Source organism: Nelumbo lutea, chromosome 1 (genome assembly GCF_056320005.1).
Source record: "Nelumbo lutea isolate HS-2025 chromosome 1, American lotus-T2T, whole genome shotgun sequence".
NCBI lineage: Eukaryota > Viridiplantae > Streptophyta > Magnoliopsida > Proteales > Nelumbonaceae > Nelumbo > Nelumbo lutea.
In genome coordinates, this window is record NC_142684.1 from 13,943,204 (window position 1) to 13,956,715 (window position 13,512).

The window sequence follows — 13,512 nt, forward strand, 5'->3', positions numbered from 1 at the left end:
CCACCTTTGATCTTTTTTTCTTCCTTCGGTTGTTAATTATTCCATATCCGCTTAAGACTGCTTTTGTTTTGTTTTGCCTTTCCGAAATTCCTTGGTTCTCCTCCAAAGATTCCTCTATTTGCCTATACTCCTCAAGGACAGCAAAATCTGTCCCCAAATCCTGTCTGATTCCTCCTTTTGCATCTTTCCCATAATTGATTCATCCCCAACTTTTTTGCTACTTTGAGCCCCTGTTTTTACTAAATCTTCTTGAGCCTCATACTTCCCTACCTCTTCCTCTTTTCTCTTGTACTTCTCCAAAAACATACAGATCTGATCCCAGATCTTCTCTAACTCCTCTTCTTGTAATTTTCTTCCCCTTACCACTTCCTCTTGTTCTTTGCCCTCCTTGTCCTCAAATAAGTACTTACCATCCATGGCTGCTACATCAAGTTGAGCTACAAAAGTACCTATTCCAGGCAAACTTCCCCTTACCACTTCCTCTTGTTCTTTGCCCTCCTTGTCCCCAAATAAATACTTACCATCCATGGCTGCTACATCAAGTTGAGCTACAAAAGTACCTGTTCCAGGCAGAAAACCCACATCAGTACCAGAAAACAAATTGACAATATTACCTGAAAGGTTGTGGGAAGAGGGCAATGACTCTTGAGAAGCAACACAAAAGGGGCAAGGTCACGGCTAATCCTTCCAAAAGAGATGACTGCAGGTTCCCATTGTGTTCAACCAATGTTGTTTTAGTCCTTGCATCAGAATCTACCTTTAGATGTTGTCCCCTGATTGATGACTCTATGATCGGTGACCAAGGTATTTCATGTTCCTCTAGCCTTCTATCAATTTCGTGCTGCTCTAGTGAACTGGGAGCATATTTAAGAACTAGTATCCCCTGCCTCTCCTCTACAATAGCTACGATAAACTCCAATTCCTTAGGTAAAGGGAGAATTTGAGAGTGCTCCTTCTAGGATGAGTTTGTTAAGCCTGAATCATCATTTTCCAAAAAAAGCAACTCGGTGTGTAGGCTCTCATCAGCACTGAGAGGTTTGGCTTTTTTCAGTTCCATGCTTCCAATACTTGAAGAGCCTTCAGACTCTAATTCTGGGCTACTTTCTTCGTCCATTGCATAGTCCTCAAACGTGTTCGTAATATTATGATTTATTGTCATCGGAATGAGGGAACACCCTGTCTCCATTCTCGTCGGATGCTTCTTGAACCTCGAATTGCACCATTCTGGAGAATTGACTTTTTTTTCTTCTTGCTTAGAGCCCATGCCCAATTCTGTCTTTTCCACCTTCTTCTAAGCTTGCATCTGTTCCTTTTCATATTATTCACAGTGATGTTTGGTCATCTCTTGTTATTTCTCGCTTGGGATATAGATATTTTGTGTTGTTCAATGATGATTGCACTTTGCACACGATATACATGGGTGTATTTTCTTTCAAAGAAACCTTAAGTGTTTCCTACATTCAAGAATTTTCTTGTTATGGTATTGAATCAATTTAATAGTACCATAAATATCCTATTATCTAATTCAGGGGGAGAACATTTTATTGGAGAGTATGGTGAATTTCACAATTATCTTAGTCAGCATGGCATTTTATCCCATAGATCTTGCCATGAACTCCACAACAAAACGGGGTGGCTGAGCGCAAGAACCGTGATATTGCTAGTATAGTGAGAGCTCTTTTACATGATTCCCATGTCCCTATTACCTTATGGATGGAGGCGACCAGCACAATTGTATATCTTATTAATTTACCTCCTTCTGTTCTTGAAAATTCTTCATTTCAAGCCTTTTTTCATCATCCACCTAACTAATCCATGCTTCATTTTTTGGTTGTGTATGCTTTGTTCATCTTCTCCCTCATGAACGCACCAAACTAACTACTCAATCAGCTATGTGAGCATTCATGAGCTATAGTCTAGAACATAAGGGATTCCTTTGATATGATCCCAAAGTTCATCATCTTCGCATTTCCCATAATGTCATTTTTCATGAAAATATTTCGTTCTTTGAGCATGTTGTTAAGTTGCTTGCACCATCCTCCTTTATTTTGCATCAACTTCACTCTACAAATGATTCTCATGTTTATTATAGGAAGCATCTAGTTCCTTCCACACCTGTGCTCCCTCCATCTTCAACACCAGATCTTATGCATCTTCCTTCCATTACTTCCATTGTAAGTTCTCCTCCCTTTGTTGACTCACCCACCCCTATTCCTTACATTGCTCCACCCATATTTTTCATCCTCCTGACAATTATGGTTTTCTTCCAAACTATAATTCTTTGTCTATCATTCTGTACTCTACAAATATTCGGTCTTATTAACAAGCCACAGTTGTTAAGCATTGGAAAGATGCTATGGATGCAGAGATTTAGGCCTTAATGGAAAATGATACTTGGGACATTGTCCCTCCTCCTCCAAATGCTTAAATCATTGATAATAGATGGGTTTATTCAATGAAAACTCAAATCTGATGGCATCTTGGATAGATGCAAAGCTCGTCTAGTTGCACAAGGTTACAAGCAAGAGTATGACATTGATTATGATGAAGCATTTGCTCCCATGGCCAAGATGACTAAAGTTTGTCTCCTTTTGGCCATTACTACTATTAAATAATGGACTATGCATCAGATGGATGTTAAGAATGCTTTTCTTCATGGACTCTTATAGGAGATTGCGTATATGAAACCTCCCCTGGTTATCGTGATGATTCTCACCTAATATGCAAACTCAATAAATCACTTTATGGGCTCAAGCAAGCTCCCAAAGCTTGGTTTGAACGTTTCCGTTCAATTGTTCTAGAGGCTGGTTTTCAACAAAGTTACTTTTGATTATTCTCTTTTCACCCTCAAGAGGTCCCAAGGACTAACCCTCCTTTTGGTATGTGGATGACATACTAATCACTAGGATTATATGGGTGGGATTGACAAATAGAAGCTCCTTCTCAACAACACCTTCAAAATGAAGGATCTAGAGCCATCACTTCTTTTTTTTTTGCCTTAGAAATTAAAAGTTCATCCTAAGGGTATTTTGTCAACCAACAAAAGTATGCTTCCGATCTTGTGCATGTGGCCCACCTTATAGACTCTATGCAGGTTGACACTCCCTTGGAACTCAATTTGAAGTTAAGCAAGGATGTTGGGGGCAGCCTCATCTACCTTACTATGACTAGACCGGATATCTCTTATGTTGTTTAAATTGTCAATCATTTTATTTTTGCTCCTCGCAGCAGTTCTTCACATCATTCGTTATGTACAGGGGACAATATCTCATAATCTATTTTTCCCATCCTCATCTAATTCTCGACTTAGAGCCTATGCTAATGCTGATTGGGCTGGCTGCCTTGACACATGCCACTCCACTATTGCTTGGTGTATCTTTCTTGGAGATTCTCTAATCTCCTAGAAATGCAAGAAGCAACAAATTGTGTCCAAGTCATCCACTGAAGCAAAGTGTCGTGCTATGTCCTCTGTCTATAGTGAGATTGTGTGGCTCCATTCCTCTATTTGTTAACAACATGAGTGCCATCAAGATAGCATCCAATCCTATCTTACATAAGTATGCCAAGCATATTGAAGTGGATTGCCATTTTATTAGAGATCTTCTTGTGGCCATATTTCTCTTCCCCATGTTTTTTCTGGCCTACAACTTGCAGATCTATTCACCAAATCTATGTCTCGGGCTAGGCATAAATTCCTTGTTGACAAATCGATATTGTGCCCCAGCATCAGTTTGAGGGGATGTAGAGGGAAGGGGTAATTTTTTCATTATACTTCTCTTTTGTACCATATTATTAGTATAGTGTGTATACTAGACATCTTTGTACCTTATTGTACTTTATTCTCTTATGTAAGGGCAGTATTGTACTTTTGCACCTTTTAATATAAAGATATGTTTCCTGGTTGGGTCGAGACATCATAACCAACCGAACATTCTCGGTGTTCTCTACTCTTCCTCCCTTCTCTCTCTCAGTTTCTAGGTTAACAAGGGCACCCTCTCCCCATCAAGGACAGGGAGAATCCCTGAATTTTTACAGCCGCAAGGCAACCACCTAAGAATATACATTAAATTTGGATGTATTTTAGAAATAGGATTATAGGAATTTGGGGTATATTAGAAATTGGATTATGGGAATTTGGGGGTATTTTAGAAATGGGATTATGGGATCCTAGAGGTTTTAAGAATTTGGGAGAAACTTAGGAATATTTTAGAAATTAATATTAAACATAGGGGAATTTTAGTAATTTTACCACCAGGTCCAGGGCAGGTTTGGGGAATTAACCATTGCTATGGTAGAAGATCAATTCTATTGGCCTGGCCTAAGAAAGAATGTGGCAAGACTTGTCAATTGGCTAAAGGTAGGAAGCAGAACATAAGACTATATATTGGCTATACTGCAAGAGTCATGGCAAGACCTTAGCATGGACTTTGTTTTAGGATTACCTGAGTCCCTTCAAGGCTTTGATTCAATTTATGTTGTTGTTGACAGGCTTTCCAAGATGTCACATTTCATCCCATGCTCAAAAAACTTCAGATGCCTTGTTCATAGCTTAGTTGTTCTTTAAGGAAGTTGCTCATTGCACAAGCATGCCAAAGACCATTGTATCAGATCATGATGTGGCATTTATGAGTTACTTTTAGCAAACTCTTCCAGAGATTATGAATACTAAGCTCAAGTTTTCTGCTACATATCACCCTCAAATTGATGAACAAGCTGAGGTAGCAAATAGGAGCATAGGGAATTTGTTACGTTGTCAAGTAGGGAACCATGTGACTACTTGGAACCAAGTTCTACAAATGACTGAGTTTGCTCACAATAGTTTGGTGAATCATATAATACAATTATCACCAATTTGAACTGGTTTTGGGCATCAAACCTTGCCAACCAATTGATTTGGTCCTTTGCCCATTGAAGCACGACCAAGTGAAGAAGCAAATTCCTGTGCTCAACACATTCATGGTATTCATAAGGAAGTTAAATACAAGATTGCAACTAACAATGTTAAGTATAAAGCACAAGCTGGTTCCCATCGGTGTTTTGTAGAATTTGATGTTGGTGATAAGGTCATGGTGCAATTTTGACCAGAGAGATTTCCTAAAGGGACCAACCAAAAGTTTCACTCTAGAAATGTTAATCCATACAAGATTGTAAAGAAAAACAGTTGCAATGCTTATGTTTTGGAATTCCTTGATGGTTTAAATACAAGTCCCACATTTAATGTTGAATATTTGACTCTATCATGGGCACCATGAAGATGAAAGACATGAAAAATAAAACTTTAAAATTCCAACTGTCCCCAAGTTAAACGAGAGACTGAATATGCACGTGATGACTAATTGGTGTTAACATGCAATGGAGGTTAATCAGAAGTTTCTTCTTAAGTATAAGGGCAGACCTATTTTTATTGTACTTGGATTACTGCAACAAACTTCTAAGCCATCAATTTGGATTTGTACAAGCAAGACCAATCCTTAAACTCACCAAAGTTGAGTTCATTCAAGCCAAGGAGAGTTGAAAAAGAAAAGAAATGGGGCTAAAAGAAAGACCCAATCCAAAGACCATGGGCTTGTAACCATATTTGCAGTCTACATGCAAGACAGACCATTCCAGCAGAGATGGTAAGCTCATGTGGGGCCCATAAAGATTCTCTCAATCAAAGATTTGAGGCTCATACAAACTCTCTCAATCAAAAGATTTGATTTAGCAACATGTCAATCAAAGATTGAAAAAATATTTTAGATTTGTTTCTTTCCATGTTTACTACTGATAAGAGATTGAGAGAACATTTTAGATAAGATATATTTCTTTCCTTGTTTAGTTACATTTGATTAGGAAGATAATTATATTGTAAATCTCAGAAAGGATTGAATGCTCGTCTAATATATATATAGATATATAGATTCAGATATCATTGTAAAGACTGTCTAGAGATGACGAATGAAAGAGTTTTGAACTGCTCCTGTAAGTTTTATAGTTTGGTGCTGACTCAAAGCTTATGAAGGTGCCAACTCCTTCATCTCTAGCTGCTGACTCCTAGAGGAACCTAATGGTGCTGACTCCATTAGGACATATCTTGAATTTACTGTAATTAGCTTAGTTCGTCATTGAATGTGATATACTAAATCACAACCTTAATTTTTTTTTTTTTTTTATAAATGAATCACTATCTTAATATTCCAAGTTTGTTTTTCTTTAGTCTATGTTCCTCTTGTATTTTAGGATATTTCTTTAACTTCTACATGCCTCTTACCTCCCTACCAATCTTTCCTTTGCATTTTCATTGTTAATGAAGTTCTACAATCCCCTCTAAGTGGTACAGCAGCCATCCTACCATCTCTTTCAAACTTATTATTGTTTTTTTCAAACTTAATGCCATTTGAGCCCCTGTTCACCACATTTTCAATTTCTGCTTGCTTCCCTGCTTAGTGATTTTTCAATCACTTTAGGTTCTGTCCAATCTACTTAGCAGAGCAACGCTAATTTTCAACCAATAAACTGAGAGCTTTCTGAGCCTTTTTACGGCTTGGTTAGGGTGTATTTCAGCCACATAATTAGCTGCTGCTTAGGTAATTCCTGCATCACTTCTCCTCCTCCTTGAATGGTGAATCCTTCTATTTCAAAGAAATAAACTCCATGAACTTTGTCCATCATCATCATTGTCCAAACTCCAACATACCCACTTGCAATACCAGGTGAAAAGAGTCATTGCAGAATCACTCCTCCACGACCTCTTTAAAATAACGGAATCTGGAAAAATTTAAAAAAAAAAAAAAACCTTGGACTAAAATATGGTCATTACCCAATGTTCGTCCCAGCTGTATGAGGTCTTGGGAACTGGATACAGTCCTAACCTTTGGCATTTTCCTTGCACGTAGTGGTTGCTATCAGACTCATACAATGTTCTCACACTTGCCAGCATGAGATTTTACCGTTACACCTAGGACTAAATTCCCCAAAATAAAGGCTCCTTAAATGTTAAATACATACTTTAACAAAAGATAGATAATAAAGAGGAAATGTGAACCAAGAGATATGTTCTAATAGGTGGGAAAGGGAGATACTGACAAAATAGTTTTGCTTTCCTTTCCATCTCCATATGAAAACCAATCAACAGTATATTTGGTTTGTTTGAGTAAAATAACTGCAAAGCTTTTCTGGTTTTTCTAGATAATTTCAAAAATAACTGGTTTTCTATGGATATAGGGGGGAAAGACCCACTTCTTTATTTTTCCTTGCAGAAATATCATCCTTTCAACAAAGAAATATAAGTGGAAAATCTGACATTGGAAAATTACGTTATAATGCCATAGTTTTGACATACAAAAGGATCAGGAATACATTCAAATTCCAGGCTTACTACTGAAGAAATGATGCACATTAAATCCTACTACTATGTACTTCGAATATAAACCTGAAGAGGATGATGGCAATAAGGACCAAAAGTAACACGAAAAAGTAAGTTCATCTACTCAAGAAGAGTGACGATAGATGAATTAAGGGAATCAAAAGCTTGATCTGAAAACTAACAACTTTATTTAGAAAGAAAATAATGTCTACCAAGATCAAGTAAAAATGTGAGCAACAAGCCCTATAAGTCTGTGAGATGGAAACAACCAAAACGACAATTAGGGGAGAGTGAACAATGACGAAGGGGCATAAGCAACAAATGAGAATATGAAACTTGTAAATCTATCTGGATCTTGTACACAATGAACTACCTCTGTTATGTACGGGTATTGCACATAACCAGGTGACATGGAGAAATTGCACATAGAGGAATCTCCATAAGAAAGCACCAGAAAGATGTTATGGGAAAAAAATACTATCCTGTGCTATCTCTTGTTCCCAATATCATTGTAAGATAGCATGGAAGCACTGAATGGTGAAGTAGGCATATACTCATTGTCGCATGAAATGATAGAAGCTCCACAAGACCTTGCAAATGCATCTCCATGGTGAGTGCTCTCCATGACAGTAGCACAAATCAGGGGGAGTAAACCATAATATTCAAAAAGCATTTTGGAATATAAAATCAGTATAAAATGGAAAAAACATAAAAGGCAACTGCAATTGAAATGAACTTCCATTATGTTCCGAAATTTTTAAAAAGTATAGTTACAAAAAGCAACTAGGGAATACATGCTGAATGGTGATTTCCATCTATAAACATATTGTATCTGTCATTCTAGCACTTCTAACTGGATTTCCACCTCCTCTCAATCCTGTCATAGATATCTCTTTCGCTTCCCCCCTCCTTGTAGAAAGCAGTTTTCAACTTTTCCATTGTTGATTCATATATATTAATTCTCATAGCAAGCATATCATCCACAAACCTTCTTATCTCCTTCAGCCTACCCAAATCACGAAACCCAATAAGCAACATATTTGAGCTCTCATCAAGAGGAGAAACACAACTGTCAACCATGTACATCCACACATCAATTGCAAGCTCAGGATCATCTCCATCAAAAAACAACTTGATGGCTGCTGCACAATTAGAGTGAGTTGGAGGGAATTCATTCTTCTTCATCTCTGAGAAAAATCTAGCTGCTTCATGAACCTTCCTGTTCTTAATCAGGCACTGAAAAATCATATTATAGGTGAGGGAATCCGGGAATGCACCATAGTAGACCATCTCATCAAGGAAACGGAAGGCATTGTCAACCTCGTTTCTGTTGCATAGCAAGCCAATCATTGCATTGTACATGACCAGATTAGGAACCAAGCCGCTATCCACCATAATGTCCCACAGGGACACAGCATGGGTTGAATTGCCCTGCCTAATAAGAATATCTAGAGCATTGGAGAAGAATTTCATGCCTGGAAGGCAGTTCTTCCCCTTCATAACCTTTAGAAACTTGATTGCTTCATCCGCCTGTGCTCCACGGACAAGAGTTGTAAGAAATGCATCATAAGCTGACATGTTCTGTGGGCTCCAACCTACCCGAATCACCATCTCTCCAAATGTGGTCTTCGCTTTGGTGGCATTCCCTTCTTTCTCCCACCCTTCCAACAAAATTGCAAAAGTGTCCGCATCTGGGGGGACTTGGGTCTTGATACGCTCAAAGAACTCAAGGGCTTTTGAGGTCTGGTTATCCTCACGGCAGATTGCACTGAGGAGAGAGTTCACAGCAACAACATCCTGCTGAATTCCATACCGGTCCATAACATCAAACGTCATGATGGCTTCATCAATCTTGCTGGCAGCGCAGTAGCTGCCAAAAACAGAAGCAAAAGTCGCCATTGAGAGCACACCCTCTTGCTTCATAGACCGGATAGCATCCCACATTGCTTCGAAGAGTTGATTTTTACCAAGCAAATCAATCATTAGATTCCACGAATAAGATGTGTGCTTTGTTGCCAACCCCGCCCATCTGAAGAACTTCACAGCAGCGGCCGGAGATCCATAGGTGTGCCTGAGCACCTCTTCGACATACTCCGATCTCGGTGGAATCCCAGTACGTTGTAGCTCAGCATCAATTTCAGGAACAGGGACTTTTGAGAGGATTTCACAGAATTTCTTGGCACCAGGGGAGATATTCGGGGTATCAAGATACGAAGGGAAGGTCTGTGACGACCTCTGAGGAAGTTGGGATTGCGAGGAAGAAGTTTTCTGCGAATGCTTAGAAGGAAGCACGTTGGCTCCCTTTCTAGGCTTTTCGGCCATGGCCGCCATTAGAAAGAGAGGGACAAAAGCAACCCTAGAACATAAACCGCAGAACAATACAGAATGCTTTCGAACCCTAAATTGGATAATCGAAACCCTAAAATTAATGACCAAAATAAAGAGTAGAGTAGATATATGGATCAAAATTAACTAAAAAAATGGCAATACGTGAAATCCAAGAAGAAACTATTAAAATAAAATTGTAATAGAGATAACATAAATAGAGACACAAAGAAAAGAGAGAGAGAGAGGGAGAGAGGGTTTGAAACCTTTATTAGATGCATGGCAATGGATATGCCGGAAGCGGAGAGATGAACTTTGAAAGATTCGGTGGCTTCTTCTCGCCGCCGTGAAATGACACCATTTAAGCTCTCTGTTTCTCTCCCTCAAATATTTATTCGACCGGTTAGCATAAGTGCATAACCCGCCCGCCAGAATGTTGTAATTCCATTTTCGCCCGTACGTTGATTATGGGCCGGGTTTCATGAAAACCTGGGGCCGGGCCGGCCCCATGCATTGGACAAACATCGGGTTTTGTATGTCTACCATTACTCGTCCCTTTTTTTTTTTTTTTTTGTATATGTGATACCCATCACACTAAAATACTTTTGTGATTTTCTGTTTTTTTTTTATCTTTGTAAGGATTTATTAATTATCTATGTTGTTGTTGGAGTTTGCAGATGTTATGACTTACTTTTGGAGTTCATTGATTATAGGAGAGGAGTGTTTCTTCGATCCAGGTTTAACTTTTTTTTTTTGTTTTTTATTTATATTTTGTGATTCAGGTCTAATAGTTTTATTTTTCTAGTTTTGTAGATGCTCCACAGTTGAAGGTTTTCATTTTCTCTCTCTTGGGCAGGGATTGACATTTCGGTCCTATTTCTCATTCGATCAGACGATAGTAAGGTTTTACAAAAGTGGGTTTTTACAAAAGTCTTCTTTCTTAAGACTTTCAATTTCAATCTCTTAGACTCAACAAAGATTTGGGGCTTTAAAGGAGACCATCAAGACTCAAGTCCCTATCTCCAATCTCCCTCTATCCTTGGTTCTTGTGTCGACAACCACCATTTGCAACGTAGGCTTGCAATGAAAGCGTAGCTTTTTTTTTATAACCCCAAAATTTACTCTATGTGGAGGGGCGGCCATCTTAAAATTTATTAACCATTATCAAAAATAAAAACAACTCTAACAAGGGAGGACTTGGCCCTCCTTGCCCCAAACCCTTGATACAAATCTCTCAACCTTAACCTCTCAGCCCAGCCAACAAGAAAAGCCATGAATAGATTATCTAACTCTTAAATTGGGTAAGCCTATAAAATCTTTAAAAACTAACTTTCTTACCTAATCTAGTATATGTGAAATAGTGTCGGTGCTAATGAATCCTTTCAACAACCCACCCATTTTAGCCAAATAGTATGTTGGACTATTTGCTTCACTATATACATGCTTTATTGAGTAATTACAGGAGTCAACAAGCCTTTTGATTTCAACTACACACTAATGAATACTCCATGAAATAAAGGTTGAGTTGAAGAGGCTTGCCACCGTAGAATTATCACATTCAACCTCTATATTAAGATAATCATGGTGAATACACATATTAATTTCATCCCAAAGAACTTTAATTTCTGATTGAAGAAATGTACAAATACCATAAGGACTTGAGAAAGCTTGAGAAACCTGCCCTTATCATCACAAATCGAACCTCCCCAGCTTCCTACACCTAGCTTTGCTCAACAAGCACCATCAGAAATTAGTTTTACCTTGCCACATTACCCATTTATATAGCTTTGATTTGGTGGGCTTAGGTGGAATTGGAAATTCAATCATCCACCAATCATTTGCATCCTCAATAGTGGGTAATGAAGTAACTTTATCAATTTCAACAATCCAATTTATGATGCATTTGATTACCTGGCTTGTAGGGATAGACTTTCCATCATAGATTCATCTACACCTTTCCACCCAAATTTCCCAAAGTAGCACCGAAGGCAACACCCTAAGAACTTGGTTACAATGGGAGTTATTGTTGCATGTGCTCCACTAATCTACAATGCGGTCTCTAATGTGTTGGGTGGAGTGAATTGGAATGCCAATTTTTTCTACAAAGAACTTCCAACATTTTGTATTTAAGATTCCATTAGAGAATAGGTAATCAAAAGATTCTTCATTAGCATATCTGCAACACCTACATTTAAAGGCTAAAAGTCCCTTTTTGTTTGATAGCCATGTCCACTGGGAATGCTTTATTAAGAAAACACCACATAAAAATCAAAATCTTGGTGGGGATACCAAAATTCCAACATACCTTGACCAACTTACTTAAGTGCCATGTGAGTAAACCTGTTCATGGACCAGGGCAGGTCGGGCTTTCACTCTGTATGAATAGATTTTTCTAAGGCCCGACCATCATGCCTATAACTTGGGCCCAAGCCTGGCCCTCATAAAAAGCCCGAAGCCCAAGACTGGGCCCAAGCTCGAAGTCTAGCTCATGCTGCAGCTATTACTGAAGCAACTGAATAGAGAGAGAGAGAAATTATAAAGAAAAAATAAAAAATGTATATATATTAACTTATTAATATATATTCTAATAAATACTATATATTTTATATTGTATAAAATACATATTATATATTTTATAAAATATATAATGTTGAGTTGAGTCGGGCTAAGCTTTTTTGACAAATCCCAAGCCAAGCCCGAAACACAGTCAGGCTTGCTATTTTGGGGCTGAAGTCAGGCCCGTGGACCTAATTACATGTCCAAGCCCAACCGGGGTGCGGGCCGGGCCAAGTCGTCAGGCTACCCGACCCATGAACAAGTCTACCTATGAGTGGATGAGATTCCAAACAAATCCAACTATGAAATTTCCATAATTAGTACAGGTCCAAACTAGCTTGTCATTTGCTTCCAAAACTACATCAGAGTTTATAGCAATTTCTTGGATGTTCTGACTAACATTTAAAGAATTTGGAAATGACTAGGACCCATTCTTGATGATGACTTCGTAGAGTTTAAAATCAATTAGATCCTCATGATTTTTTAAATCCAATAGGAGAGCCTTACTAGTCCAACTATGGTACAGAAAGAAACATTTCCTTGGCCCATAATCCATTTTCTATTCATTGTAGTCTGATCACTAACTCCACAGATTTCTTTCCAAAATTTTGAGGAAGACACATGATTTGATATGAGGTCAGACGGTCTATCATTCAGGTATATTGAATAAAAAAACTTTGCCCAAATAGAGTTATTTTGGATTAGCTTGAAGCATACTTTCACTCGAAACACTTTGATAATCTCAAACAATGACCTGATCCCCAAGCCACCTTCCTCCACAGGTTTGAAAACTCAACAGTGACATAGGGATTTGAAGGAGACCCTTAAGACATCAACTCCCTGTCTCCAATCTCTCTCTATCCTTTCCTTACAATGACGACCACTATTTGCAATGATGACCTAGTTTGGGGTTCCATTTTTCTATTGCAGCTCCACCATTTGTAGAGGTGATTCAAGGATTACAACGGTACTATTGAATCCCAACCTTCCACATCGATTTTGATTTTGTTTGAGAAGAAGGGAGAAAAGTTTCAATTTCTAGATTTGAATATTGACCTCCCACAGCTATTTTGATTTTGTTTGAAGAAGAAGGGAGAAATTTCAAGTTTCCATATTTGAATCTTGACCTCCTACACTGATTTTGTTGTTGTGCTAGTTGCAATGGTTTAATCCTGTTGGGCAACATCCACCGAATTGGATATATGGGTTGCAATGGTGATTCAAACATTTTTGTTTAATTTTATGGTAAATTTTATTATTTATAAATATTGTATAAGTTCACTATC

The 13,512-nt window shown here is 38.2% G+C and overlaps 1 protein-coding gene across 1 annotated transcript; it reads right to left on the reverse strand.

Annotated features, from left to right (window-relative positions):
• Positions 1 to 8,056: 8,056 nt before the first annotated feature.
• On the reverse strand, positions 8,057 to 10,093 carry LOC148873596 (uncharacterized). The gene is made up of 2 exons (XM_088966415.1): positions 9,937 to 10,093; positions 8,057 to 9,743 (listed from the first exon to the last, which is right to left on the reverse strand). Exon 2 carries the CDS (start codon positions 9,674 to 9,676, stop codon positions 8,195 to 8,197), a length of 1,482 nt encoding a protein of 493 aa, XP_088822541.1. The 5' UTR covers positions 9,677 to 9,743; positions 9,937 to 10,093; the 3' UTR covers positions 8,057 to 8,194.
• Positions 10,094 to 13,512: the final 3,419 nt, after the last annotated feature.

What these genes read in the sequence shown, in the direction of transcription:
- LOC148873596 (XM_088966415.1), bottom strand. Translation starts at nt 9,676, where the DNA reads ATGGCGGCCATGGCCGAAAAGCCTAGAAAGGGAGCCAACGTGCTTCCT.